This window comes from Scyliorhinus canicula, chromosome 16, assembly GCF_902713615.1.
Source record: "Scyliorhinus canicula chromosome 16, sScyCan1.1, whole genome shotgun sequence".
NCBI lineage: Eukaryota > Metazoa > Chordata > Chondrichthyes > Carcharhiniformes > Scyliorhinidae > Scyliorhinus > Scyliorhinus canicula.
This window is the reverse complement of record NC_052161.1, coordinates 81847328-81872929: the sequence shown is the minus strand read 5'-3', so window position 1 is coordinate 81872929 and position 25602 is coordinate 81847328. Positions and strand designations below refer to the sequence as shown.

The window sequence follows — 25602 nt, the reverse complement described above, 5'->3', positions numbered from 1 at the left end:
ATATGCTCACCCCTCACTGTCTTAAGTGCACCAATCAAATCCAATCATGAAAGATAGACTTTTATCCCTCGAGCCCTCTATTTATTACGAGCCAGGGTTTAGAGAACCCCAAAGTGTATCATGGAGTTCACCTGACCCACAACTTTTAATAGATGTTGGTTATGGGGAGCACAAGGGCCCACTCTGCAGGTGTGATGCAACAGAGATCTAAAGCACTTTTAAAACAAAACAATGTTTATTATATGAATCCAGTTAACATTTTATAAACACACAGTAACCATCTTAGCACCTATCACCTTGAATACTTCCCCCAAAGAATACAGTGCTCTATAAGTAACCCTTAATCTTTCCTAGCAACATCCATAAGACAAATACCCCTTTAACAAAGACAGCAGGTTTAAATTCTCTACTGAGAGCAGTTATCACTTTTAAATTAGTAAGTGACCTGAAGACATTCTTTTCATGCAGAGAAATATCAAACTTACACCTTGTTTGGCTGGATGCAGCTCCAACTCTGAAAACGAAACTAAACACTCTGTAGCTGCCAGCTCAAAAAGGAAAGTAAAAGCAGACAGCAGGCCCAACTCCACCCACACTCTGACATCACTGCAGCTATTTGATAAACACCCATTTCTTAAAGGTACTCTCGCATGACAAGTAAAACTGATCAGCCACTATCTTCTTGAATGGCAGAGCAGGCTTGAGGAACTGTATGGCTGACTTCTGTATCTTTTTACATAATACTGTTGATGTGTAGATGGACTTCCAAAAGACATTTGATAATCTAGTGAACAACAGACTGCAAAGTTGGAGCTCATGGAATAAATGGATAGTAGCAACATGGACACAAAATTGGCTGTGTCACATGTGCAGTGGTGAATGGTTATTTTTCAGACCAGATGGAGATTTGTAGTGGAGTTCCCCAGAACTTAAGGTTTCGGAACCCTGCTCACCTGAGGATGGAGCTGCGCTCCAAAAGCTAGTGATTCGAAACAAATCTGTTGGACTTTAACCTGGTGTTGTAAGACTTCTTACTGTGCCCACCCCAGTCCAACGCCGGCATCTTCACATCATGGCTTCCTGATGTATATTAATTTTTTAATTTATTTTTTTAAAATTTAAAGTACCCAATTATTTTTATTTTCAATGAAGGAGCAATTTAACGTAGCCAATCCGCATAACCTGTACATCTTTGGATTGTGGGGGTGAAATCCACGCAGACATGGGGTGAATGTGCAAACATCACACAGACAGTGACCCGGGGCCGGGTTCGAACCCAGGTCCTCAGCGCCGTAGGCAGCAGTGCTAACCACAGCGCAACTGTGCCGCCCATCCTGATATATATTAATGACCAAGACTTGCGAACAGGATCCAATTTCAAAGATTGTGAACAACAGACTCGGAATGTTTTCATTAGAATGGAGGAGATTGAGAGGCATGGATAGAGTGGATGGACTGGCACTCTTTCCCAGGGTGGAGGGATCAGTCACCAGGGAGCACAGGTTTAAGGTCCATGGCGTAAAGTTTAGAGGAGATGTGCGAGGCAGGTTTTTTTATGCAGAGGGTGGTGAGTGCTTGCAACGCGTTGCCAGGGGAGGTTGTGGAGGCAGATGCACGACGTTCAAAAGGCATCTCGACAAATACATGGGTAGGATGGGTATAGAGCAATACGGCACAAGGAAGTGCTGAGAGTTTAGGCCTAGGGTGGTATATTCGGTTCAGGCTTGGAGGGCTGAAGGGCATGTTCCTGTGCAGTTTGTTCTTTGTTTTTATCACAAAGCTTGGAAGTGTTCTGAACTGTGAGGAAGGTAGTGTTAAACTTCAAAAGGGCATGTGTGGACAGCTGGCGTTAAAATTTAATACGGAGGCATAGGAAGAATGTGGTGAGACGACAGAAAATCAAGGGTAGAATTTTAATGAGGGTGCAGGAGCAAAGGAACCAGTGATAATATGTGCACAAATCATTTAAGATGACAAGTCAGGTTGAGAACGCAGTTAATAAAACTTTATAATAGGGGCATAGAGCACAAAAGCAAGAAGGTCATGGTAAACCTGTAGTTGGGCCTCAGCTAGAGTATTGACCGTGATCCAGTGGCCCTGTTCACTGTGGGCGCAAATCCCAGTTTTGGCCACTAAATCTCGTGAGAGGAGCAAAATATGATTTGCACAGGTGAGATCTCTGTTTGAGATCTTCCTGTCACCTGCTGTTTATTGCATCAGGTTCATGCAGTCAGGGTATGAAATTGAGTTTCATGATTTTACATAAATGGGTGGCATGGTAGCGCAGTGGTTAGCACTGTTCACATCGCTTTGGTTCCAGGTTTGATTCCTGGCTTGGGTCACTGTCACTGTTGAGGGCCAATGGAGGGCATTACCACCTGGTACATGAAGGAAACCCATCTCCGTTGGTGGGAGTGCTGGGTCGGTCCCTTTGTACGTTGTGGGAGATGGAAGGGTCTAAATAACTGCAAGGAGATGAAGGAGTGCGTTGATCTCCATTTGGAGAGGAGTGCTCGGGGCCTTAAATGTGAGATCGGGCGTCCTGATCTCAGGATCCCGGCTTTGCAGGCATTTTAAGGCCCCATCCAAACTGGCTATGAGATGCTCGCCAGCTTTTTGAAAGTACACCGGGTGTCGTGGGTCAGTTGAACAGTGGGTAGCACTGTTGCTTCACAGCTCTCGGGTCCCAGGTTTGATTCCCGGTTTGGGTCACTGTCTGTCGAGTCTGCACGTTCTCCTTGTGTCTGCTTGGGTTTCCACCGGGTGCTCTGGTTTTCTCGCACACGTCCCGAAAGACATGATTTTAGGTAATTTGGACATTCTGAATTCTCCCTCTGTCTACCTGAACAGGCGCCAGAATGTGGCAATGAGGGGCTTTTCACAGTAACTTCATTGCAGTGTTAATGTATGCCTACTTGTGACAATAAAGATTATTATTATTATCGGTGAGAAAAGGCTTCTGTGAAGTCGGTGAGTTTCACACTGCTTTTCACGTCTGATCCAGCTCTCTGTCGTTTTGGGAAAATTTCTCCCATTGTGTCCAGTTCTGTGCACCACACTATAGGATGGATGTGAAGTAATTCAAAGGATGTAGAAAAGATTACTGGGAATGGTTGCAGGAATTTTCACTTCTATTACATGGGCATATAGAGAAGTTCACGCTGTTTCTTTGGAGAAGTGAAAGTTGAGAGAAGACGGAGGTTCTGAAAAACTAAGCGGGGTCTGGACAGAGTAGATGGAGAGAAATTATTCTTTTGGTGGATGGATTGAGAACCAGAAAACAAAAGGGAAAATTTGCAGGGCTTCAGGGAAAAGGCGACACAAGTTGAATTGATCCTGATGTGGAATTAGTTACAGATCAACCATGGTCTGTTATAGACTATTAGAGACTAAATGGCCTACTTCTGATCTTATGATTTTTGTTGTGGTTTGATTCACCAATTTGTCAATTTTTACAACCTTTAATAAATGTGCATTTTAAGAACCAGACAAAGAAATTCAATCATTCCGATTCATCTAATAGCGGGGTTCACAGCACTTGGAAATATAATCAAATCCTTTTTTATTTTACTACTGAGTAGAAGAATATGTCACCATAGCCAGTCTTTCCTATCAAGAGAGAAACCAGGATGATCTTCACAAATGACTGGTTAGAAGCTGATGAGGCAGAGTTGCTGTATGTGAAACTTTGCTTGGTATAAGAGTTTGAGAATTTAGTTAAGAAACAGGCCACAGTTTGCATTCTTTGTCTCAAATTGGAAACCTCTTAATGCATATTGAGAAATTTTAAAAATGACCTAAACGTGTAGCTACAAAAGTCACACCGACTCACACTAGCTGGGGCTTAGAAACTCTTCCTTGAGCTTCGTAATGTTTGCTGTTTGGGGTGGTTCTTTCCGCGGCAGGAACAGAGTCACCTCATGGAATCCCTACAGTGCAAAGGAGGCCATTAGGCCCATTGAGTCTGCACCAGCTCTCTGAAAGAGTACTCCACCCAAGCTCACTCCCCCGCCCTATCCTCAGAACCTCTTAACCTAGCCTACACATTTTTTTTGGACACCAGGGGACAATTTAGCATGTCCAATCCACCTAACCCGCACATCTTTGAACTGTGGGAGAAAACCGGAGCAGCCGGAGGAAATCCACATGCGCACACGGGGAATGTGCAAACTCCACATACACACACACACACACACACACACACACACACACACACACACACACACACACACAGTCATCTGAGGCCAGAATTGAACCTGGGTCCCTGGCATTGAGGCAGCAGTCCAGCACTGTGTCACCGTGTCTCCCCTAACTTGAATTCATGCAAACGTGAACTCTTAAAGGAATTGGCACACAGCACAATATGTGGCATCCTTGTTTCAATTCTGAAAATTTTGTGAAGTCTGTTCTTTTGTTCATTATTTGTAATATTTGCTTTTCATGCAGTGCATCTTGTGACATGATGGAGCTTCGGCGCCGGTATCAGAATCTTTACATTCCGAGTGATTTCTTCGATACGCAATTCACATGGGTCGATGCATTTCTTCTAAATAGACCATTTCAACTTGGAAACCAGTGCAATTTCCATATTGTTCATAAAGAGGTGGACCCCCTGGAGAAGATCACAGTCGTGCTTGACCCACCAGATGCAGACCATTTGTACAGTGCAAAGGTTTGTATTTTAGATCTCATACTATTTCATTTTCATACAGTGGCACGGTGGCATAGTGGTTATCACTGCTGTGTCACAGCGCCAGGGACCCGGGTTCGAATCCGACCTTGGGTCCCTGTCTGTGTGGCGTTTGCACATTCTTTGTGACTGCGTGGGTTTCCTCCAGGTGCTCCGGTTTCATCCCACTGTCCAAAGATATGCACATGAGGTGGATTGGCTGTGCTAAATTGTCCCTTAGTGTTCAAAGGTTAGTTAGAGTTGATGGGGATCGGGTGGAGATTGGGCCTAGATGGGGAGTTCTTTCAGAGGGTCAGTGCTGACTCGATGGACTGAATGGCATCCTGCACAGTCAGGATTCTATGATTCTATGTTCACAGTTGCTTTGTGTTCTGTGAATTGGGCTCATCTTTGTCAAAAGGATTTTGTGTTTGTCTGTAATGTATTGCCATGCAAAGATAGATTCAATCTTGTTTATTTCTACAGCTGAAGGCTGTGCTCATTACTGTGAGTGCAGTTCGTTTTGGAAAACTGTTTGAATCCCCAGCTCAATAGATGCTCTCTACTCCATCTCAGTCTAAGTCAGAAAAGCATTCCTACTGCAGCTCTGTCACATTTTTCCATTCCTATCAGTGAGTTTGCTGAACTATGGGATCTGGACTAGATTGAGGCTGTTCGACTCACTTGGTAGAGGCGTAGCTCATTCATTGCTCTGAATTTGAACCACAACATCATGAAATGGTTACATCACAGAAGCCTCTGCTGGCTCTCTGAAATAGTCCCACACCCCTGTGGCCCTGCACGTGCTTCCTATCCTGATCCAATTCCCTCTTTAATGCTTCAAGTGGATCTGCTTCCAATTCTCAGGCAAAGCATTTGTGATCAGAAACCACTCGCTGTGTCAAGAGGTTTTCCATGCTGTTGCTATTGCTTCTTTTACCAATTACGTTAAATCTTTGTTTTGTAAATTTATTATATACCAAATTATTTTTTTCCAATTAAGAGGCAATTTAACATGGCCAATCCTCTTATCTTGCACACCTTTGTGGGGGTGAGACCCACGCAAACACGGGGAAAATGTGCAAACTCCATACGGACAGTGACTGGGGCCGGGACCGAACCCGGGTCCTCTGTGCCATGAGGCAGCAGTGCTAACAACTGCGCCACCATGCCATCCTAACAATTACCTTAAATCTGTGTCACTCTGATTCACAGTTCTTCTACTAATGGCAACAGTTTCTCTCTGCTTTGTTTAAACCCCTCATGAATTTGACTATTTTCTGCATTCTCACTCCAATGCCTTTTTATTGAGTGGTGCTGGAACTGGATGCAATAAAGCCAAAACAGTATTTTATACAAGCTTAAAGCAACATACTTGTTTTTGTTCTCCATGCCCCTCTTAATGAAGTCCAGGGTGAAGTTTACTTTATTTACTCTCAATCTGTACCTTCCATCTTCAATTATTTATGCATAAGGTTCCTCTGCTCCAGCACCCCCTTTCGAAATGCACCTTTTATTTTATCTTGCCTCTGTCCTTTTTCTACCAAATTGAACTATATAAAAACCAGCACCTACATATCTGCCCAGCCAGTCTCCTTGGCAGTATTTTTTTTGTACTCTTGTAAATGACTCTGGGTGTGGAGAAATTGAAGAAGGGGAATGACTGGACCAAGTTTTACTTGGATGATACAGCACTGAGGGGGTATTACCATCAGAAAAGTTCAACAAGACTCTAGAAATGAGAAGACTGGTGATCCAAGTCTATAAATTGACTTGAGGAAAGTCTGAAATCAAGGGCTATAAATATCAAATTATCACTCATAATTTTACAGAATCAGCACTCTTACAGCGCAGTAGGAGGTGATTTGACCGATAACCTCAGTGCTGGCTCTCCAAAGGAGTAATTCACATAGTGCTACTCCCTGCTTTCTTCCCATAACTTTCTCTTCAATTAATAATCCAATTTCCTCTTTAATTCTTCGATTAAACCTGCCTCCACCTCGGCACTACATTCCAGATCCTAAACACTCACTGCATAAAAAATTATTCCCACATATCGCTATTGCCTCTTGCACCAATTACTGTAAATCTGTGCCCTCTTATTTTTGATCCTTCCACCAATTGGAACAATTTCTCCCTCTCCACTCTATCCAGATTCATCATGATTTTGAAAACTTCGATCAAACCTCCACTTAACCTTCTTGACGAAAACAGTTCCAACTTCATCAATCTATTTTTCTAACTGAAGTTTCTCATTCCTGGAACCATTCTTGTGAATCTTTTTTGCACCATCTCTCATGCCTTCATATCCTTTTCAAAGTGTGATGCCCAGAGCTGGGGACACTGTTCCAGCTGCGGCTGAACCAATGTTCCATATCAGTTTTAAATATATTTAACATAACAGTTTGATAGGGAATTCTAGAAACCCCATTATCCAGAGAGTGATGAGACTGTGAAACTTGTTATGACATGGAGTAGTTTAAAAATAACTAATGGTATTTTAAATAAGGCTTGATAAGTATATGAGGGAGAAAATCTCACGGTTATTCTCATAAAATTAGATAAAGAGGGGTGGATGAAAGCATTTGTGGAGCATTGGCAGTGGGATAGACAAATCGCTCTGAAAGACATGTTTTGACCGTAAATTACATGTACCACATTAATTACAGGAGACAACCAGCTTTAAAAATGTCAAGAAGCAGAAATAAAGTAGTTTTCTGTCTTGGGCAGATGTGTTTTTTGGATATATTGGATAATTCTGCTCTTGGTTGATTTTAAGGTACTGTCTGATCCTTTTAGGTCATGCTGTTGGCAAGCCCTGGTATGGATGAACTCTTCCACAAATCATGTGCTCTTGCTGAGGATTCTCAAGAGATACGGGAAGGATTCCAGCATCCTGCAAGACTCATCAAGGTAGAAGAATATTTAACTCTTATGTCTTGCACTCTTCGATATTCCTTGGATTTTTTAGGTAAAATAAACCTGCACGATCTGAGTGTTAGCCCAGCTCATTATTTAAACATAGTTGTTTCTTCCTTAAATTGATATTTGTGGCTTTGATTGTGTTGCTCGTTTTGTAGTTTTCTCTGAATAATGGATTAGTCTCCACTTCCAGCCACATCTAGAGTGGTGTAAAACAGACAGCCATTAGTTGTTTCTTGTCACGCTGCAACTTGTTTGGAATTTGTAATATTCTAAACAACAGTCTGATGGCCCAGAATTAATTCTCCAAAGGTTTTCAAAATGTTGAATCCCAATAGTAAGAACCTTCTTTGTGTCCCTGTCTGTTTAAATTTCACTTGCTTGCAATTTGGCATTGTCAGCATTAATCTGTTTCTTGTGTGCACTCCAACTTGCTCTTGAAGTTAAAGTTTTAACTGATAAACTGATGCATGTAGAAATGGTACAGCAGTTATCATGGGGGATTTTAATCTACATGTCGATTGGTTTAACCAGGTCGGTCAAGGCAACCTTGAGGAGGAGTTTATAGAATGTATCCGCAATAGTTTCCTAGAACAGTATGTAATGGAACCTACGAGGGAACAAGTGGTCCTAGATCTTGTCCTGTGTAATGAGACAGGATTGATTCATAGAACATAGAACATAGAACATAGAACGATACAGCGCAGTACAGGCCCTTCGGCCCTCAATGTTGCATGGAAAAAAACTAAAGGCCATCTAACCTACACTATGCCCTTATCATCCATATGCTTATCCATTATTATTATCATTATCATGATCTCATAGTTAGGGATCCTCTCGGAAGGAGCGATCACAATATGGTGGAATTTAAAATACAGATGGAGGGTGAGAAGGTAAAATCAAATACTAGTGTTTTGTGTTTAAACAAAGGAGATTACAATGGGATGGGAGAAGAACTAGCTACGGTAGACTGGGAGCAAAGACTTCATGGGTGGAACAGTGGAGAACCTTCCAAGAGATTTTTCACAGTGCTCAGCAAAGGTTTATACCCACAAAAAGGAAGGACGGTAGAAAGAGGGAAAATCGACCGTGGATATCTAAGGAAATAACGGAGAGTATCAAATTGAAGGAAAGAGCATACAAAGTGGCAAAGATTGGTGGGAGACTAGAGGACTTGGAAATATTTAAGGGGCAACAGAAAGCTACTAAAAAAGCTATAAAGAAGAGTAAGATAGAGTGTGAGAGTAAACTTGCTCAGAATATAAAAGCAGACAGCAACATTTTTTACAAATATATAAAGCAGAAAAGAGTGGCTAAGGTAAATATTGGTCCTTTGGAGGATGAGAAGGGAGTTTTAATAATGGGAGATGAGGAAATGGCTGAGGAACTGAACAGGTTTTTTGGGTCGGTCTTCACAGTGGAAGACACAAATAACATGCCAGTGATTGATAGAAATTTGGTTATGACAGGTGATGTCCTTGAGAGGATTGTTATCACTAAGGAGGTAGTGATGGGCAAGCTAATGGGGCTAAAGGTAGACAAGTCTCCTGGCCCTGATGGAATGCATCCCAGAGTGCTAAAAGTGATGGCTAGGGAAATTGCAGATGCACTAGTGATGATTTACCAAAATTCACTAGACTCTGGGGTGGTCCTGGTGGATTGGAAATTAGCAGACGTGACGCCACTGTTTAAGTAAGGAGGTAGGCAGAGAGCAGGAAATTATAGGATTATAGGCCAGTGAGCTTAACGTCCGTAGTAGGGAAGATGCTGGAATCTACCATCAAGGAAGAAATAGCGAGGCATCTGGATAGAAATTGTCCCATTGGGCAGACGCAGCATGGTTCATAAAGGGCAGGTCGTGCCTAACTAATTTAGTGGAATTTTTTGAGGGCATTACCAGTGCAGTGGATAATGGGGAGCCAATGGATGTGGTATATCTGGATTTCCAGAAAGCTTTTGACAAGGTGCCACACAAAAGGTTGCTACATAAGATCAAGATGCATGGCGTTAAGGGTAAAGTAGTAGCATGGATAGAGGATTGCTTAATTAATAGAAAGCAAAGAGTTGGGATTGATGGGTGTTTCTCTGGTTGGCAATCAGTAGCTAGTGATGTCCCTCATGGATCAGTGTTGGGCCCACAATTGTTCACAATTTAAATAGATGATTTGGAGTTGGGGACCAAATGCATTGTGTCCAAGTTTGCAGACGACACTATGATAAGTGGTAAAGCAAAAAGTGCAGAGGATACCGGAAGTCTGCACAGCGATTTGGATAGTTTGTGAATGGGCTAGGGTCTGGCAGATGGAATACAATGTTGACAAATGTGAGGTTATCCATTTTGTTAGGAATAACAGCAAAAGGGATTATTATTTAAATAAAATATTAAAACATGCTGCTGTGCAGAGAGACCTGGGTATGCCAGTGCATGAGTCGCAAAAAGTTGGTTTACAGGTGCAACAGGTGATTAAGAAGGTAAATAGAATTTTGTCCTTCATTGCTAGAGGAATGGAGTTTAAGACTAGGGAGGTTATGCTGCAATTGTATAAGGTGTTCGTGAGGCCACACCTGGAGTACTGTGTTCAGTTTTGGTCTCCTTACCTGAGAGAGGACGTACTGGCGCTGGAGGGTGTGCAGAGGAGATTCACTAGTTTAATCCCAGGGCTGAAGGGGTTCGATTACGAGGAGAGGTTGAGTAGACTGGGACTGTACTCGTGGAATTTAGAATGATGAGGGGAGATCTTCGAGAAACGTATAAAATTATGAAGGGAATAGATAGGATAGATGCGGGCAGGTTGTTTCCACTGGCGGGTGAAAGCAGAACTAGGGGGCATAGCCTCAAAATAAGGGGAAGTAGATTTAGGACTGTGTTTAGGAGGAACTTCGTCACCTAAAGGGTTGTGAATCTATGGAATTCCTTGCCCAGTGAAGCAGTTGAGGCTCCTTCATTAAATGTTTTTAAGATAGAGATCAATAGTTTTTTGAAGAATAAAGGGATCAAGGGTTATGGTGTTCGGGCCGGAAAGTGGAGCTAAGTCCACAAAAGATCAGCCATGGTCTCATTGAATGGCGGAGCAGGCTCGAGGGGCCAGATGGCCTACTTCTGCTCTTAGTTCTTATATTCTTATGTAAAGATGGAAAAAGAGCAACTGCAAAGTTTAATTGGGCAACTGAACTGGTTAGGTAGACAGACTAGACCGGACGTAAGTTTTGATGTTTCAGAGTTGAGTACAAAAATGAACGATCCCAAAGTGGAAGACATAATAAGAGCAAATAAAGCGTTGGTCAAACTCAAAATGCAGGAGTGTGTTTTGAGGTTCCCGGTTTTAGGTGACCTTAAGCACTTGAAACTCATAGTTTATAGTGATGTGTCCTATGCAAATTTATGTGATGGGGTTTCAAGCGCAGGAGGTTTTATAATTTTCCTTTTGGGTAACAATGGTAAATGTTGCCCTCTTGTGTGGGGAACAAAGAAAATAAGGAGAGTGGTCAAAAGCATTGCTGCTGAGACATTAAGCCTTGTAGAGGCGGTGGACATGGCCTTTTATATATCTCAGATATTGACAGAAATTTTGGCCTCCTTCTCTGAGGAAGGTTGTTCTTGCTCTCGGGAATGCAGCAAAGATTTACCAGATTAATTTCAGGGATGGCGGTACTGTAGCATGGTGGTTAGCATAAATGCTTCACAGCTCCAGGGTCCCAGGTTCGATTCCCGGCTGGGTCACTGTCTGTGTGGAGTCTGCACGTCCTCCCCGTGTGTGCGTGGGTTTCTTCCGGGTGCTCCGGTTTCCTCCCACAGTCCAAAGATGTGCGGGTTAGGTGGATTGGCCATGCTAAATTGCCTGTAGTGTCCTAAAGAGTAAGGTTAAGGGGGGGTTGTTGGGTTATGGGTATAGGGTGGATACTTGGGTTTGAGTAGGGTGATCATTGCTCGGCACAACATCGAGGGCCGAAGGGCCTGTTCTGTGCTGTACTGTTCTATGTCATATGAGGAGAGATTGACTAGGTTGGGATTGTTCTCACTGGAGTTCAGAAGAATGAGGGGGGATCTCATCAAGACTTATAAAACTCTCACAGGACTAGACAGATAAGATGAAGGGAAGATGTTACCAGTGATGGATGTGTCCAGAACCAGGGGTCAGTCTGAGGATTCATGGTTAACCATTTCGGACAGAGATAAGGAGACACTTCTTCACACAAAGAGTGGCGAGCGTGTGGAATTCATTACCACCGGAAGTAGTCGATGCTAAAACATTGAATATATTCCAGAGACAGCTGGTTATAAAACTTGGGGAGAATGGGATCACAGGCTATGGGGAGAAAGCAGGATTAGGCTATTGAGTTGGATGATCAGCCATGATCGTAATGAATGGGCCAAAAGGCCTCCTCCTGCTCCTATCTTCTATGTTTCTATGTAATTGTTACATTTATGAAAATGCAAATTGGTTTTTGTGTTATTTTACAGTTCTTGGTAGGAATGAAAGGAAAAGATGAAGCTATGGCCATTGGGGGTCACTGGTCTCCCTCTCTGGATGGACCTAATCCTGAGACCGACCCTTCAGTATTGATTAGAACTGCTATTCGCTGTTGTAAGGCCCTGACGAGCATTGACCTAAGTGGTTGTACCCAGTGGTAAGTAATGACTCAGCAACAGGGTAGAGCCTTTCTGTAAACATTGAGATCCGTTTTCTGTTAAATGTGATTGGAGTCTTTCTTGTCTAGCAGCCGGCCATGTTCCAGGTAAAATACATGACGTTGTTCTTCTAGTTCTACTCTCATGGCACCTGTTATGTGGCAATGCATGACTCGTACTGAGAGATGTCATTATTTTGTAAGAATTACATTGGAGACGTTTAAGTGCTTTATATATAAACCGTTGATTTGAATCCATATTTAATAGACATGTTTTAAACACTAAATCTGTATTAATATTTCATGTTAATGTGTTGCTGTATATGTTATATGCCTTGAAGAAAAGTCGTGCGTGGAGAGGATTTCGCCACTGGGAGGAGTAATTAGGATGCTCAATTGATAATAGAATTGTTTCCATCTTTTTATGTAAATAAATTTTAAGTGATGGCCGTGCAGCTCTTCTGAATTGTACAGCTGGTGTCATTTAACCGCGGGGCAATAAAACAGTGTTTTCAAAGAAAATTTAAAGATTATGGTATTTTGCTCTTCATTGCGAGCATCGTTATTGTACAGTCTCTAGTAATAATCAGGCTCCCATTATTATAACTGAACAGTGTGAATTGCCTATTCGCCTGTCTGGATGCCGACAGTTGCAGTTAAGTGACATTGAGCTGTGTGTATGACAGATTTCTCTAGCTTGATGTCCTGCGAGTCATTTAGGGTCTATGTGATGTCTGATAGAATTTTCCTTTCCAATACACTTCTTCCCTTGCAACAGGTACCGTTTTGCAGAGATCCGTTACCATCGCCCCGAGGAGCACCACAAGGGGCGGACGGTTCCAGCCCATGTGGAGACCGTGGTTATATTTCTGCCGGATGTTTGGCATTGCCTTCCCACCCGTTCAGAGTGGGAAGTGCTCTCCCGTGGATACAAGCAGCAGCTGGTTGAGAAGCTCCAGGCTGAACACAAGGAGGCTGATGGAGAACAGGCACTGAACGCTAATCCTTTTCCATTTCCGCTTCTCACAGGCACAGGGACACAACCACAAAAAAAAAGCGCACTACATACACACAGATCAAGTAACGTGCTCTTTTTATGAGCATTGCATACATTTAAGAAGACATAGATGCAAAGCTACAGTAACTGGTAATACAGCTCCCAGCATAGAGTTGCAGCAAACTACCTTTCATGATTTTTAATTGATTTTGTCATTTGAAAATTCCTTAAAACATGAGAATTAGCACATTTGAAACTTAATTTTCTTTTCTCAAATTGTAATCCTTTTGTTACGAATTGGCTCCTTCATACCCAAAGAGAAAACCAAATTGCTGCTGGAAGCTTGTCACTAGTTGTTGAGTTGGGCAGGTGTTGTTAGTTGTTTACAGAAATTTCTACTACTTTCCAAATTTTCAATATCCCCTTTCTCTTTCTTTAACTCGAGTATGTTACTCTTACCTACACAATCATTGGATATGCACAAACTCTTTCAAAGTATTTGATTTGCAGGTCAGTTGGTTGAGCCACAGTTTCGTGCAGTGTGGGGTGTGTGGAGCAGACACTTTGATAGAGAACATGTCTGGGGGGGCTTGTACTTATTGAGAGGCGATAAGAACACAGTGTGGCCGCCAGGGACCTACAGTGTCTGTGCAGCCCTTGCGTCCTTTTGTTTGATGTCATTGATCACCTTTTTGTGTTCCACAGATCTGGCTTTGATTGGCTGATGAGTGGCATGTGATCAGTTAAAGAGCATGTGTTTATGGAGCAGTGAACTGTTCTATTCAGTAACATTGAGGAGTCATTCTGAGGGGCAGTTGTGACCTTTACTACTTGCACGGATCAGCTACACTTGTTTCAAAAAAAATGAGTGAATACATTCTCCAGACGTCCAAATATTACTGATTATTTCTGTTATTTTTTTTTATTTAAACAGGAAGAGGAGGAGAAGGATGATGGGGAGAGTAAAGAAATCTCTACTCCTACACACTGGTCGAAGCTGGATCCAAAGACAATGAAAGTAAGCAGCTACTTTTATTTTCAATAAAGACAAAACCTGTTCAAATATAAGAACAAAGAAAATTACAGCACAGGCCCTCCCAGCCTGTGCCGATCCAGATCCTTTAAACCTGTCGCCTATTTTCCAAGGATCTACTTTCCTCCGCAAAGATATCTGTTAAGACCCCAGCTATTTCATCCCTCGCTTCCCTCAGAAACCTGAGATAGATCCCATCCGGACCTGGGGACTTCTCCACCTTAATGCCTTTTAGAATACCCAAAACTTCCCCCTTCCTTATGCCAACTTGACCGTGAGTATTTAAACATCCATCCTTAGCCTCAACATCCGTCATGTCCTCTCCTTGGTGAATACCAATGCAAAGTACTCATTAAGAATCTCACCCATTTCCTCTGACTCCACGCATAAATTCCCTCTTTTATCTTTCAGTGGGCCAATCCTTTCTCTAGTTACCCTCTTGCTCCTTATAAACGAATGAAAGGCTTTGGGATTTTCCTTAACCCTGTTAGCCCAAGATATTTCATGACCCCTTTTAGCCCTTTTTATTGCGCGTTTGAGATTTGTCCTACTTTCCCGATTTTCCTCCAAAGCTGCTTCAGTTTTAAGTCGCCGAGATCTTATGTATGCTTCCTTTTTCATTTTAGCTAGTCTCACAATTCCACCCGTCATCCATGGTTCCCTAATCTTGCCATTTCTATCCCTCATTTTCACAGGGACATGTCTGTCCTACACTCTAATTAACCTTTCCTTAAAAGACTCCCACATTTCAAATGTGGATTTACCCTTAAACAGCTGCTCCCAATCCACATTCCCTAGCTCCTGCCGAAATTTGTTATACTTGGCCTTTCCCCAATTTAGCACTCTTCCTTTAGGACCACTCTCGTCTTTGTCCATGAGTATTCCAAAACTTACCGAATTGTGATCGCTATTCCCAAAGTAATCACCGACTGAAACTTCAACCACCTGGCCGAGATCATTCCTCAATATTGGGTCCAGCATGGCTCCTACCCGAGTTGGACTATTTACGTACTGCTCAAAATAACCTCTCCTGGATGCTCCTTACAAATTCTGCTTCATCTACGCCTCCAACACTACATGAGTCCCATTCAATGTTGGGGAAGTTAAAATCTCCCATCACGACCACCCTATTGCTCCTACATTTTTCTATAATCTGTCTACATATCTGTACCTCTATTTCACGCTCGCTTTTGGGAGGCCTATAATAAAGTCCCAACAATGTTACTGCACCCTTCCTATTTCTTAGCTCTACCCATATTGCCTAAGTGCTCGAATCCTCCATCGTGTCCTCCTTAATCACAGCTGTGATATCATCTCTGACTAGTAATGCAACTCCTTCACCCCTTTTACCTCCCTCTCTATCCCTCCTGAAGCATCTGTACCCTGGGATATTTAGTTGCCAGTCTTGCCCTTCGCTCAACCAAGTCTCAGTAATACCAATAACAACATATTCCCAGGTACTAGTCCAAGCCCTAAGTTCATCTGCCTTACCTGCTACACTTCTCCCATTAAAACAAATGCACCTCAGACCATCTGTCCCTTTGCGTTCATCATCTCTTCCCTGTCTACTCTTCCCCTTCGTCACATTGAGTTTATTATCTAGTACCTTACTGGCTTTAGTTGCTGCCTGTTTACTGACCTCTAACTTCCTAATCTGGATCCCACCCCACTGCCACATTAGTTTAAAACCTCCCCAACAATGTTAGCAAAAGCACCCACGAGGACATTGGTTCCAGTCCTGCCCAGGTGTAGACCATCCGATTTGTAATGGTCCCACCTCCCCCAGAACCGATTCCAATGTCCCAAAATCTGAACCCCCTCCCTCCTGCACCATCTCTCAAGCCACGTATTCGTTCTGACTATTCTTGAATTTCTACTCTGACTGTCTCGTGGCACTGGTAGCAATCCTGAGATTACTATCTTTGAGGTCCTACTTTTTAACTTGCCTCCTAACTCCCTAAATTCTGATTGTTGGAACTCATCCCGTTTTTTACCTACATTGTTGGTGCCTATATGCACCACGACAACTGGCTGTTCATCCTCCCCCTTCAGTATGTCCTGCAGCCGATCGGAGACATCCCTGACCCGTTCACCCGGGAGCCAACATACCATTCGGGTGTCTCGTTTTCGACCACAGAAACGTCTATCTACTCCCCTTACGATTGAATCCCCCATGACTATAGCCCTGCCAGTCTTTTTCCCGCCCTTCTGTGCATCAGAGCAGTACCATGAGTCTGGCTACTGCTGCCTTCCCCTGGTGAGTCATCTCCCCCAACAGTATCCAAAACGGTATACCTGTTTTGGCAAGGGACACCTGCACTGCCTTCCTGCTCTTTCTCTGCCTTTTGGTCACCCATTCCCTGTCTCCCTCACCAATCCTAATCTGCGGTGTGACCAACTCACTGAACGTGCTATCCACGACCTCCTCAGCATCGCTGATGCTCCAAAGTGAGTCCATCCGCAGCTCCAGAGCCGTCATGCAGTCTAACAGGAGCTGCAGCTGGACACACTTCCCGCACATGAAGGAGTCGGGGGCATCGGCCGCGTCCCTGAACTCCCACATTGAGCACGAGGAGCATAACACGGGTCTGGGATCTCCTGCCATTTTTACACTTTACCTTAACTGATTACAAATATAATATCAAATAATGAATAAATGAAAGGAATAAAGATTTTACTTACCAATCACAATACTTACTAACACACGAAGAGTTGAATTTCTCCCAGCTACTGCTAATTGGAACACTTCCCTTACCAGCCAATCAGGTCACTGCTTTGCTGTGATGTCACTCTTCAAGGTAAGTTTTTAAAGAGGTAAACTTACCTTCCCGACAGACCACTGGCCGCTGCCCCCGCCGAAAATCGAAGGCCGCTTCTCCTGCAAGGTAAGTTTTTAAAGAGGTAAAATTACCTTCGAGACAGACCCCTGGCAACTGCTCCTGCCGAAAATCTGAAGGCCGCTTCTCCAGCAGCTGTGTCCCCGCCGCTCTCCTTGCACTCTTTCACTGTGTCCCCGCAGCTCTCCTCGCGCTCTTTTATCCTGTGTCCCCGCCGCTCTCCTCGCACTCTTTCACTGTGTCCCCGCCGCTCTTTTATCCTGTTTCAAACCTTAGTTGTATGATCTTTCAGTGTGCAAGTATGAATGCCCTGTGTCACACTGAGTGGTACAAATCAACAGTTACAGCCCGTTTCAGGAGGGAGGTGAGAGGTGACTCTTGGTCTGTGTCCCTTGGCTTGAGAGAGGGTGGTGTCATTTTCTACTCCCAGTAATTGGGCTTAAACAATCACAGGTTAGGGATCCACTGAGATGCATCCTGTGCTCCGCTAACCCGAGTCTGTTGTCCGAAGTTACAATGAGTGAGTTCCTAACCAAGTTAAAGATACCTTTTAGCTTAATGCAGTGTCTTTCACAGGGCTGGAGTGAAATTGGGAAATTAGACTTCCAGACTGCGCTTGGATCAATCCAATATTTTGATTTGTTATTTATTTATTATTGGACATTACTTCAAAAATGGCAGTTAACTTTTATACTCTTGAAAGTTAATTTTTTTTATCCATTCATGGATCGTTTGGCGTCGCAGGCTGTGCCAGCATTTATTGCCCATCCCTAATTGCCCTTGAGGGGGCATATAAGAGTCAACCACATTGCTGTGGGTCTGGAGTCACATACAGGCCAGACTAGGTAAGGAAGGCAGATCTCCTGGGTCCCCAGAGCATTGCTCTGGGTCTCTGGTTTACTAGACCAGTGACAATACCACCTTGTCACTGCCTCCCTGGCGTCGGAGCAATTATATTGTTAAGCTAATTAAAGCTAATTGGCTTAACTTCCAGAGGAGTGTAAATGGATACAGCTGGAACAGTCTGCATGGGGAATCAAAAGGAGTTCATATCCTTACTGAGCTGTATGTAGAATAAACTTGCTGAAGGTAAAAGACAAACTGCTGTATTATTTCCCCATCATATATTCGCATTAAAATTAACAGCACCCCCCCCCCCCCCAAACCAACAACTTCCACAGACCCAACATGACTCAAACACCAACCCTCAAACTACCCCACCCGATCCGTAGATCTGTTCTCCCCTTGTGGATCTGCAACCTTCCCGCCTCCCCAAATCCTGTCCGCTTACCTTCACCAGGCCTGAAATTGGTAGTTAGTGCAGTATAAAAGGGGTGTGAATCTTTCAGAGATGAACTGCCCTGGGACTTCTTTCAATGCAGGCCCTGAGCAGCTCCAGCATTTGAAAATCTCAGAGCAGTTTTCGAGACCAGGTAAGTACATGTTAAATTATTTTAATTCCTGCGGACCATAACTTCCGAAACTAGTCAGAAGATATGGCCCAATGCTTTCTGTTGTATTGCCTACAGTAATGGCCATTTCATGTCTGACAGAACACACACTTGAGGTATTGATAGGAGTCAGTTTTGTAGCAAAAAGAGATTTGCATTTCTTAACGTTTTTCACAACCATCAGGCATCTGAAAGCTGTTTATTACCAATTAAATACTACTTTTGATATTTGGTAACTGTTGTAATATTGGAAATGCTACAGCCAATTTGCACACAGCAAATGCAGCGAAAACATAGAATAATGCATGAAACAAACACGCACTCACCTCATGCGCATCTTTATGCATGGATTCACGTACACATATTCATAAAAAGCAACGACATTAGTATGACCATATTTGGTATACTGCGTACAGTTAGAACATAGAACGATACAGCGCGGTACAGGCCCTTCGGCCCACGATGTTGCACCGACATGGGAAGTCAAAAACTAAAGGCCATCTAACCTACACTATGCCATTATAAGACATAAGAGTGGAAGTAAGGCCATTCGGCCCATCGAGTCCACTCCGCCATTCAATCATGGCTGATGGGCATTTCAACTCCACCTACCAGCATTCTCCCCGTAGCCCTTAATTCCTCGCGACATCAAGAATTTATCTATCTCTGCCTTGAAGCCATTTAGCGTCCCGGCCTCCACTGCACTCTGCGGCAATGAATTCCACAGGCCCACCACTCTCTGGATGAAGAAATGTCTCCGCATTTCTGTTCTGAATTTACCCCCTCTAATTCTAAGGCTGTGCCCACGGGTCCTCGTCTCCTCGCCTAACTGAAACAGTTTCTTTGCATCCACCCTTTCTAAGCCATGTATTATCTTGTAAGTTTCTATTAGATCTCCCCTTAACCTTCTAAACTCCAATGAATACAATCCCAGGATCCTCAGCCGTTCATCATATGTTAGACCCGCCATTCCAGGGATCATCCGTGTGAATCTCCGCTGGACACGCTCCAGTGCCAGTATGTCCTTCCTGAGATGTGGGGCCCAAAACTGGACACAGTACTCCAAATGGGCACATCGCTATCATCATTATCATCCATATGCTTATCCAATAAACTTTTAAATGCCCTCAATGTTGGCGAGTTCACTACTGTTGCAGGTAGGGCATTCGACGGCCTCGCCACTCTTTGCGTAAAAAACCTACCTCTGACCTCTGTCCTATATCTATTACCCCTCAATTTAACGCTATGTCCCCTCGTGCTAGCCACCTCCATCCGCGGGAGAAGGCTCTCACTGTCCACCCTATCTAACCCTCTGATCATTTTGTATGCCTCTATTAAGTCACCTCTTAACCTTCTTCTCTCTAACGAAAACAACCTCAAGTCCATCAGCCTTTCCTCATAAGATTTTCCCTCCATACCAGGCAACATCCTGGTAAATCTCCTCTGCACCCGTTCCAAAGCTTCCACGTCCTTCCTATAATGAGGTGACCAGAACTGTACGCAATACTCCAAATGCGTCCGTACCAGAGTTTTGTACAGTTGCAACATGACCTCATGGCTCCGGAACTCAATCCCTCTACCAATAAAAGCCAACACACCATAGGCCTTCTTCACAACCCTATCAACCTGGGTGGCAACTTTCAGGGATCTATGTACATGGACACCGAGATCCCTCTGCTCATCCACACTACCAAGAATTTTACAATTAGCCAAATATTCCGCATTCCTGTTATTCTTTCCAAAGTGAATCACCTCACGCTTCCCCACATTAAACTCCATTTGCTACCTCTCAGCCCAGCTCTGCAGCTTATCTATGTCCCTCTGTAACCTGCAACATCCTTCCGCACTGTCTACAACTCCACCGACTTTAGTGTCGTCTGCAAATTTACTCACCCAACCTTCTGCGCCCTCCTCTAGGTAATTTATAAAAATGACAAACAGCAACGGCCCCAGAACAGATCCTTGTGGTACGCCTCATCATATTATTCCTATCCAGATGATTATAAATCGTATCTCTTATAATCCTCTCCAAGACTTTACCCACAACAGATGTGAGGCTCACCGGCCTATAGTTACCGGGGTTATCTCTACTCCCCTTCTTGAACAAAGGGACCACATTTGCTATTATCCAGTCCTCTGGCAGTATTTCTGTAGCCAATGATGACATAAAAATCAAAGCTAAAGGCTCAGCAATCTCTTCCCTGGCTTCCCAGAGAATCCTAGGATAAATCCCATCAGGCCCCGGGGACTTATCTATTTTCACCTTGTCCAGAATTGCCAACACTTCTCCCCTACGCACCTCAATGCCATCTATTCTAATAGCCTGGGTCTCAGCATTCTCCTCCACAACATTATCTTTTTCCTGAGTGAATACTGACGAAAAGTATTCATTTAGTATCTCGCTTATCTCCTCAGCCTCCACACACATCTTCCCACCACTGTCCTTGACTGGCCCTACTCTTACCCTAGTCATTCTTTTATTCCTGACATACCTATAGAAAGCTTTTGGGTTTTCCTTGATCCTACCTGCCAAAGACTTCTCATGTCCCCTCCTTGCTCGTCTTAGCTCTCTCTTTAGATCCTTCCTCGCTTCCTTGTAACTATCAAGCGCCCCAACTGAAACTTCACGCCTCATCTTCACATAGGCCTCCTCCTTCCTCTTAACAAGCGATTCCACTTCTTTGGTAAACCACGGTTCCCTCGCTCGACCCCTTCCTCCCTGCCTGACTGGTACATACATATCAAGAACACGCAATAGCTGTTCTTTGAACAAGCTCCACATATCCAGTGTGCCCAACCCTTGCAGCCTACTTCTCCAACCTACACATCTTAAGTCATGTCTAATGGCATCATAATTGCCCTTCCCCCAGCTATAACTCTTGCCCTGCGGGGTATACTTATCCTTTTCCATCACCAACGTAAAGGTCACCGAATTGTGGTCACTGTCTCCAAAGTGCTCACCTACCTCCAGATCTAACACCTGGCCTGGTTCATTACCCAAAACCAAATCCAATGTGGCCTCGCCTCTTGTTGGCCTGTCAACATATTGTGTCAGGAAACCCTCCTGCGCACATTGTACAAAGAACGACCCATCTAATGTACTCGAACTATATCTTTTCCAGTCAATATTTGGAAAGTTAAAGTCTCCCATAACAACTACCCTGTTACTTTCGCTCTTTTCCAGAATCATCTTCGTCATCCTTTCCTCTACATCCCTAGAATTATTAGGTGGCCTATAGAAAACTCCCAACAGGGTGACCTCTCCTTTCCTGTTTCTAACCTCAGCCCATACTACCTCAGAAGAAGAGTCCCCATCTAGCATCCTTTCCGCCACCGTAATACTGTCCTTGACTAGCAGCGCCACACCTCCCCCTCTTTTGCCCCCTTCTCTGAGCTTACTAAAACATCTAAACCCCGGAACCTGCAACAACCATTCCTGTCCCTGCTCTATCCATGTCTCTGAAATGGCCACAACATCGAAGTCCCAGGTACCAACCCATGCTGCCAGTTCCCCTACCTTATTTCGTATACTCCTGGCATTGAATTAGACACACTTCAAACCACCTACCTGAACACTGGCACCCTCCTGCGAAGTCAAATCTATGCTCCTGACCTCTATACTCTCAATCTCCCGTACCCCAAAACTACAATCCAGGTTCCCATGCTCCTGCTAAATTAGTTTAAATCCCCCCCCCCCCCCCCCAAAGAGCACTAACAAATTTCCCCCCAGGATATTGGTGCCCCTCAGGTTCAGATGTTGACCATCCTGTCTATAGAGGTCTCACCTTCCCCAGAAAGAGCCCCAGTTATCCAGAAATCTGAATCCTCCCGCCTGCACCATCCCTGTAGCCACGTGTTTAATTGCTCTCTCTCCCTATTCCTCGTCTCACTATCACGTGGCACGGGCAACAACCCAGAGATCACAACTCTATTTGTTCTCGCTCTGAGCTTCCATCCTAGCTCCCTAAAGGCCTGCCTGACATCCTTGCCCCCTTTCCTACCTATGTCGTTAATGCCAATGTGGACTACGACTTGGGGCTGCTCCCCCTCCCCCTTAAGGACCCGGAAAACACGATCCGAGACATCACGTACCCTTGCACCTGGGAGGCAACATACCAAACGTGAGTCTCTCTCGCTCCCACAAAATCTCCTATCTGTGCCCCTGACTATTGAGTCCCCAATTACTAATGCTCTGCTCCTCTCCCCCCTTCCCTTCTGAGCAACAGGGACAGACTCCGTGCCAGAGGCCCGTACCCCATGGCTTACCCCTGGTAAGTCGTCCCCCCCACAAGTATCCAAAACGGTATACTTGTTACTCAGGGGAACGACCGCAGGGGGTCCCTGCACTGACTGCTTCTTCCCAGTCCCTCTTACAGTTACCCATCCATCTCCAGTCTTTGGTGTAACTACTTCCCTGAAGCTCCTATCTATGACCCCCACTGCCTCCCGAATGATCCGAAGTTCATCCAACTCCAGCTCCAGTTCCCTAACTCGGTCTTGGAGGAGCTGGAGATGGCTGCACTTCCTGCAGGTAAAATCAGCAGGGACACTAACGGCATCCCTCACCTCAAACATCCTGCAGGAGGAACATTGCACTGCCTTCCCTGCCATCCCTCTAAGTTCCAACCATGTTCTGGTTAACAAATATAAAATAAATAAAAAATAATAATATAATATAGCACTTACCTGCTCACACCTATGGGTCTTATTATTAGGTTAGAGGAGGAGGACGGGTGAGAGACACTATACGTGTAGTGTCTCGGGTTTCCTCTCCACCAGAATTTATTGGCTAGGGGGAAAAAAAAAACCTTTCCAGAAGTCCGCAGGTCGTACTTCCAGTTCCAGCCTTATATTAAAAGAAAAACAGGATCGGTACCGGCTGGCTCTCCCTCTCGCGCTCGTTTGAAAGTCCCGGCTGGCTCACCTCTCGCGCTCTTTTGAAAGTCCCGGCTGGCTCACCTCTCGCGCTCTTTTGAAAGTCCCGGCTGGCTCTCCCTCTCGCACTCGTTTGAAAGTCCCGGCTGGCTCTCCCCCTCGCGCTCGTTTGAAAGTCCCGGCTGGCTCTCCCTCTCGCGCCCTTTTTAAAGTCCCGGTTGGCTCTCCCTCTCGCGCTCGTTTGAAAGTCCCGGGAAATCGATGCCTGCCCCAAAGTTTGTGATAACACCCCCTTCCCTATTGCCTCCTCAAACATCCCCACCATCAGCATATTTTTGAATTTTTTATAATATTCCACCAGAAATCCATTTGGCCCTGCCATCTTCCCCGACTGCATCCTCCCAATCGCATCTTTTATCTCCTGCTTCATAATCGCCCCCTCTAATGTAGCCCTGTCCCCCTCCCCTAACCTCTGGTACTCCAGCCCATCTAGAAATTCCTGCATCTCCCGGCCTCCCCCAGGAGGCTCTGACCTGTATAATCTCTCATAGAATTCCTTAAAGTCCTTGTTAATCTGATCTGGAGCTACCACCAACTTCCCTGCCCTGTCCCGCACCTGGACAATTTCCGTTGCCACAGCCTCCCTACGGAGCTGACCCACCAACATACTCTCCACGCTCGTAAACTGCCCCCCTTGCTCACCTCAATTGGCGTACCACTTTCCTGGTCGATAGTCGGTCAAAGCTCACCTGGAGTTCCTTCCTCTTTTCCAACTGCGCTGGGTCCCAATCTGATGCATACCGCCTGTCTACTTCCAGTATCTCATCTATTACCCTCTGACGTTCCAACCTCTCTGTCTAGCCTAGCCTTGAACGAGATAACCTCACCCCTCACCACCACCTTTAAAGCCTCCCAGGCAACCGCCTTTGACACCTCACCCGCACAGTTAAAACCTATGTATTCCTCGATTACTTTTTCAATTTTGTCACCTCGGTCTCCCAACAGTCGCGCATCGAACTGCCACCTTGGTCTCTGTACCATCCCCTTCTCCAGTACCATATCCATCCAATCCATCGAATGCAGGACAGACATGTTCCTGTGAAAATGAGTGATAGAAATGGCAAGATTAGGGAACCATGGATGACGGGTGGAATTGTAAGACTAGCTAAGATGAAAAAGGAAGCATACATAGGATCGAGGCGACTCAAAACTGATGAAGCTTTGGAGGAATATCGGGAAAGTAGGACAAATCTCAAACGCGCAATGAAGAGGGCTAAAAGGGGTCATGAAATATCTTTGGCTAACAGGGTTAAGGAAAATCCCAAAGCCTGTTATTCGTATATGAGGAGCAAAAGTGTAACTAGAGAAAGGATTGGCCCACTCAAAGACAAAAGAGGGAATTTATGCGTGGACTCTGAGGAAATGGGTGAGATTCTTAATGAGTACTTTGCATCGGTATTCACCAAGGAGAGGGACAAGATGGATGTTGAGGCTAGGGATGGATGTTTAAATACTCTAGGTCATGTTGGCATAAGGAAGGGGGAAGTTTTGGGTATTCTAAAAGGCATTAAGGTGGAGAAGTCCCCAGGACCGGATGGGATCTATCCCAGGTTACTGAGGGAAACGAAGGACAAAATAGCTGGGGCCTTAACAGATATCTTTGCAGCATCCTTGAGCACGGGTGAGGTCCCGGAGGACTGGAGAATTGCTAATGTTGTCCCTTTGTTTAAGAAGGGTAGCAGGGATAATCGAGGGAATTATAGACCTGTGAGCTTGACGTCAGTGGCAGGCAAACTGTTGGAGAAGATACTGAGGGATAGGATCTATTCACATTTGGAAGAAAATAGACTTATCAGTGATAGGCAACATGGTTTTGTGCAGGGAAGGTCATGTCTTACAAACCTAATAGAATTCTTTGAGGAGGTGACAAAGTTAATTGATGAGGGCTGGGCTGTAGATGTCATATACATGGACTTCAATAAGGCGTTTGATAAAGTTTCCCAGGGTAGATTGATGGAAAAAGTGAAGTCGTATGGGGTTCAGGGTGCACTCGCTAGATGGATAAAGAACTGGCTGGGCAACAGGAGACAGAGAAGTGATAGAACGGAGTGTCTGAAAATGGAGAAAGGTGACTAGTGGTGTTCCACAGGGATCTGTGCTCGGACCACTGTTGTTTGTGATATACATAA

General features: G+C 44.5%; 1 protein-coding gene across 3 annotated transcripts in view; it reads left to right on the top strand.

The window, feature by feature from the left end:
* ccar1 (cell division cycle and apoptosis regulator 1) overlaps nucleotides 1-25602 on the top strand; it is a 345705-nt gene that overhangs the window by 206126 nt on the left and 113977 nt on the right. For all 3 annotated transcript variants that reach the window (XM_038773488.1, XM_038773487.1, XM_038773489.1), the window contains 5 exons: nucleotides 4447-4672; nucleotides 7469-7582; nucleotides 12054-12220; nucleotides 12999-13209; nucleotides 14152-14235. In XM_038773488.1, coding sequence (XP_038629416.1) covers nucleotides 4447-4672; nucleotides 7469-7582; nucleotides 12054-12220; nucleotides 12999-13209; nucleotides 14152-14235 — 802 coding nt within the window. The remainder of the gene's footprint in view (nucleotides 1-4446; nucleotides 4673-7468; nucleotides 7583-12053; nucleotides 12221-12998; nucleotides 13210-14151; nucleotides 14236-25602) is intronic.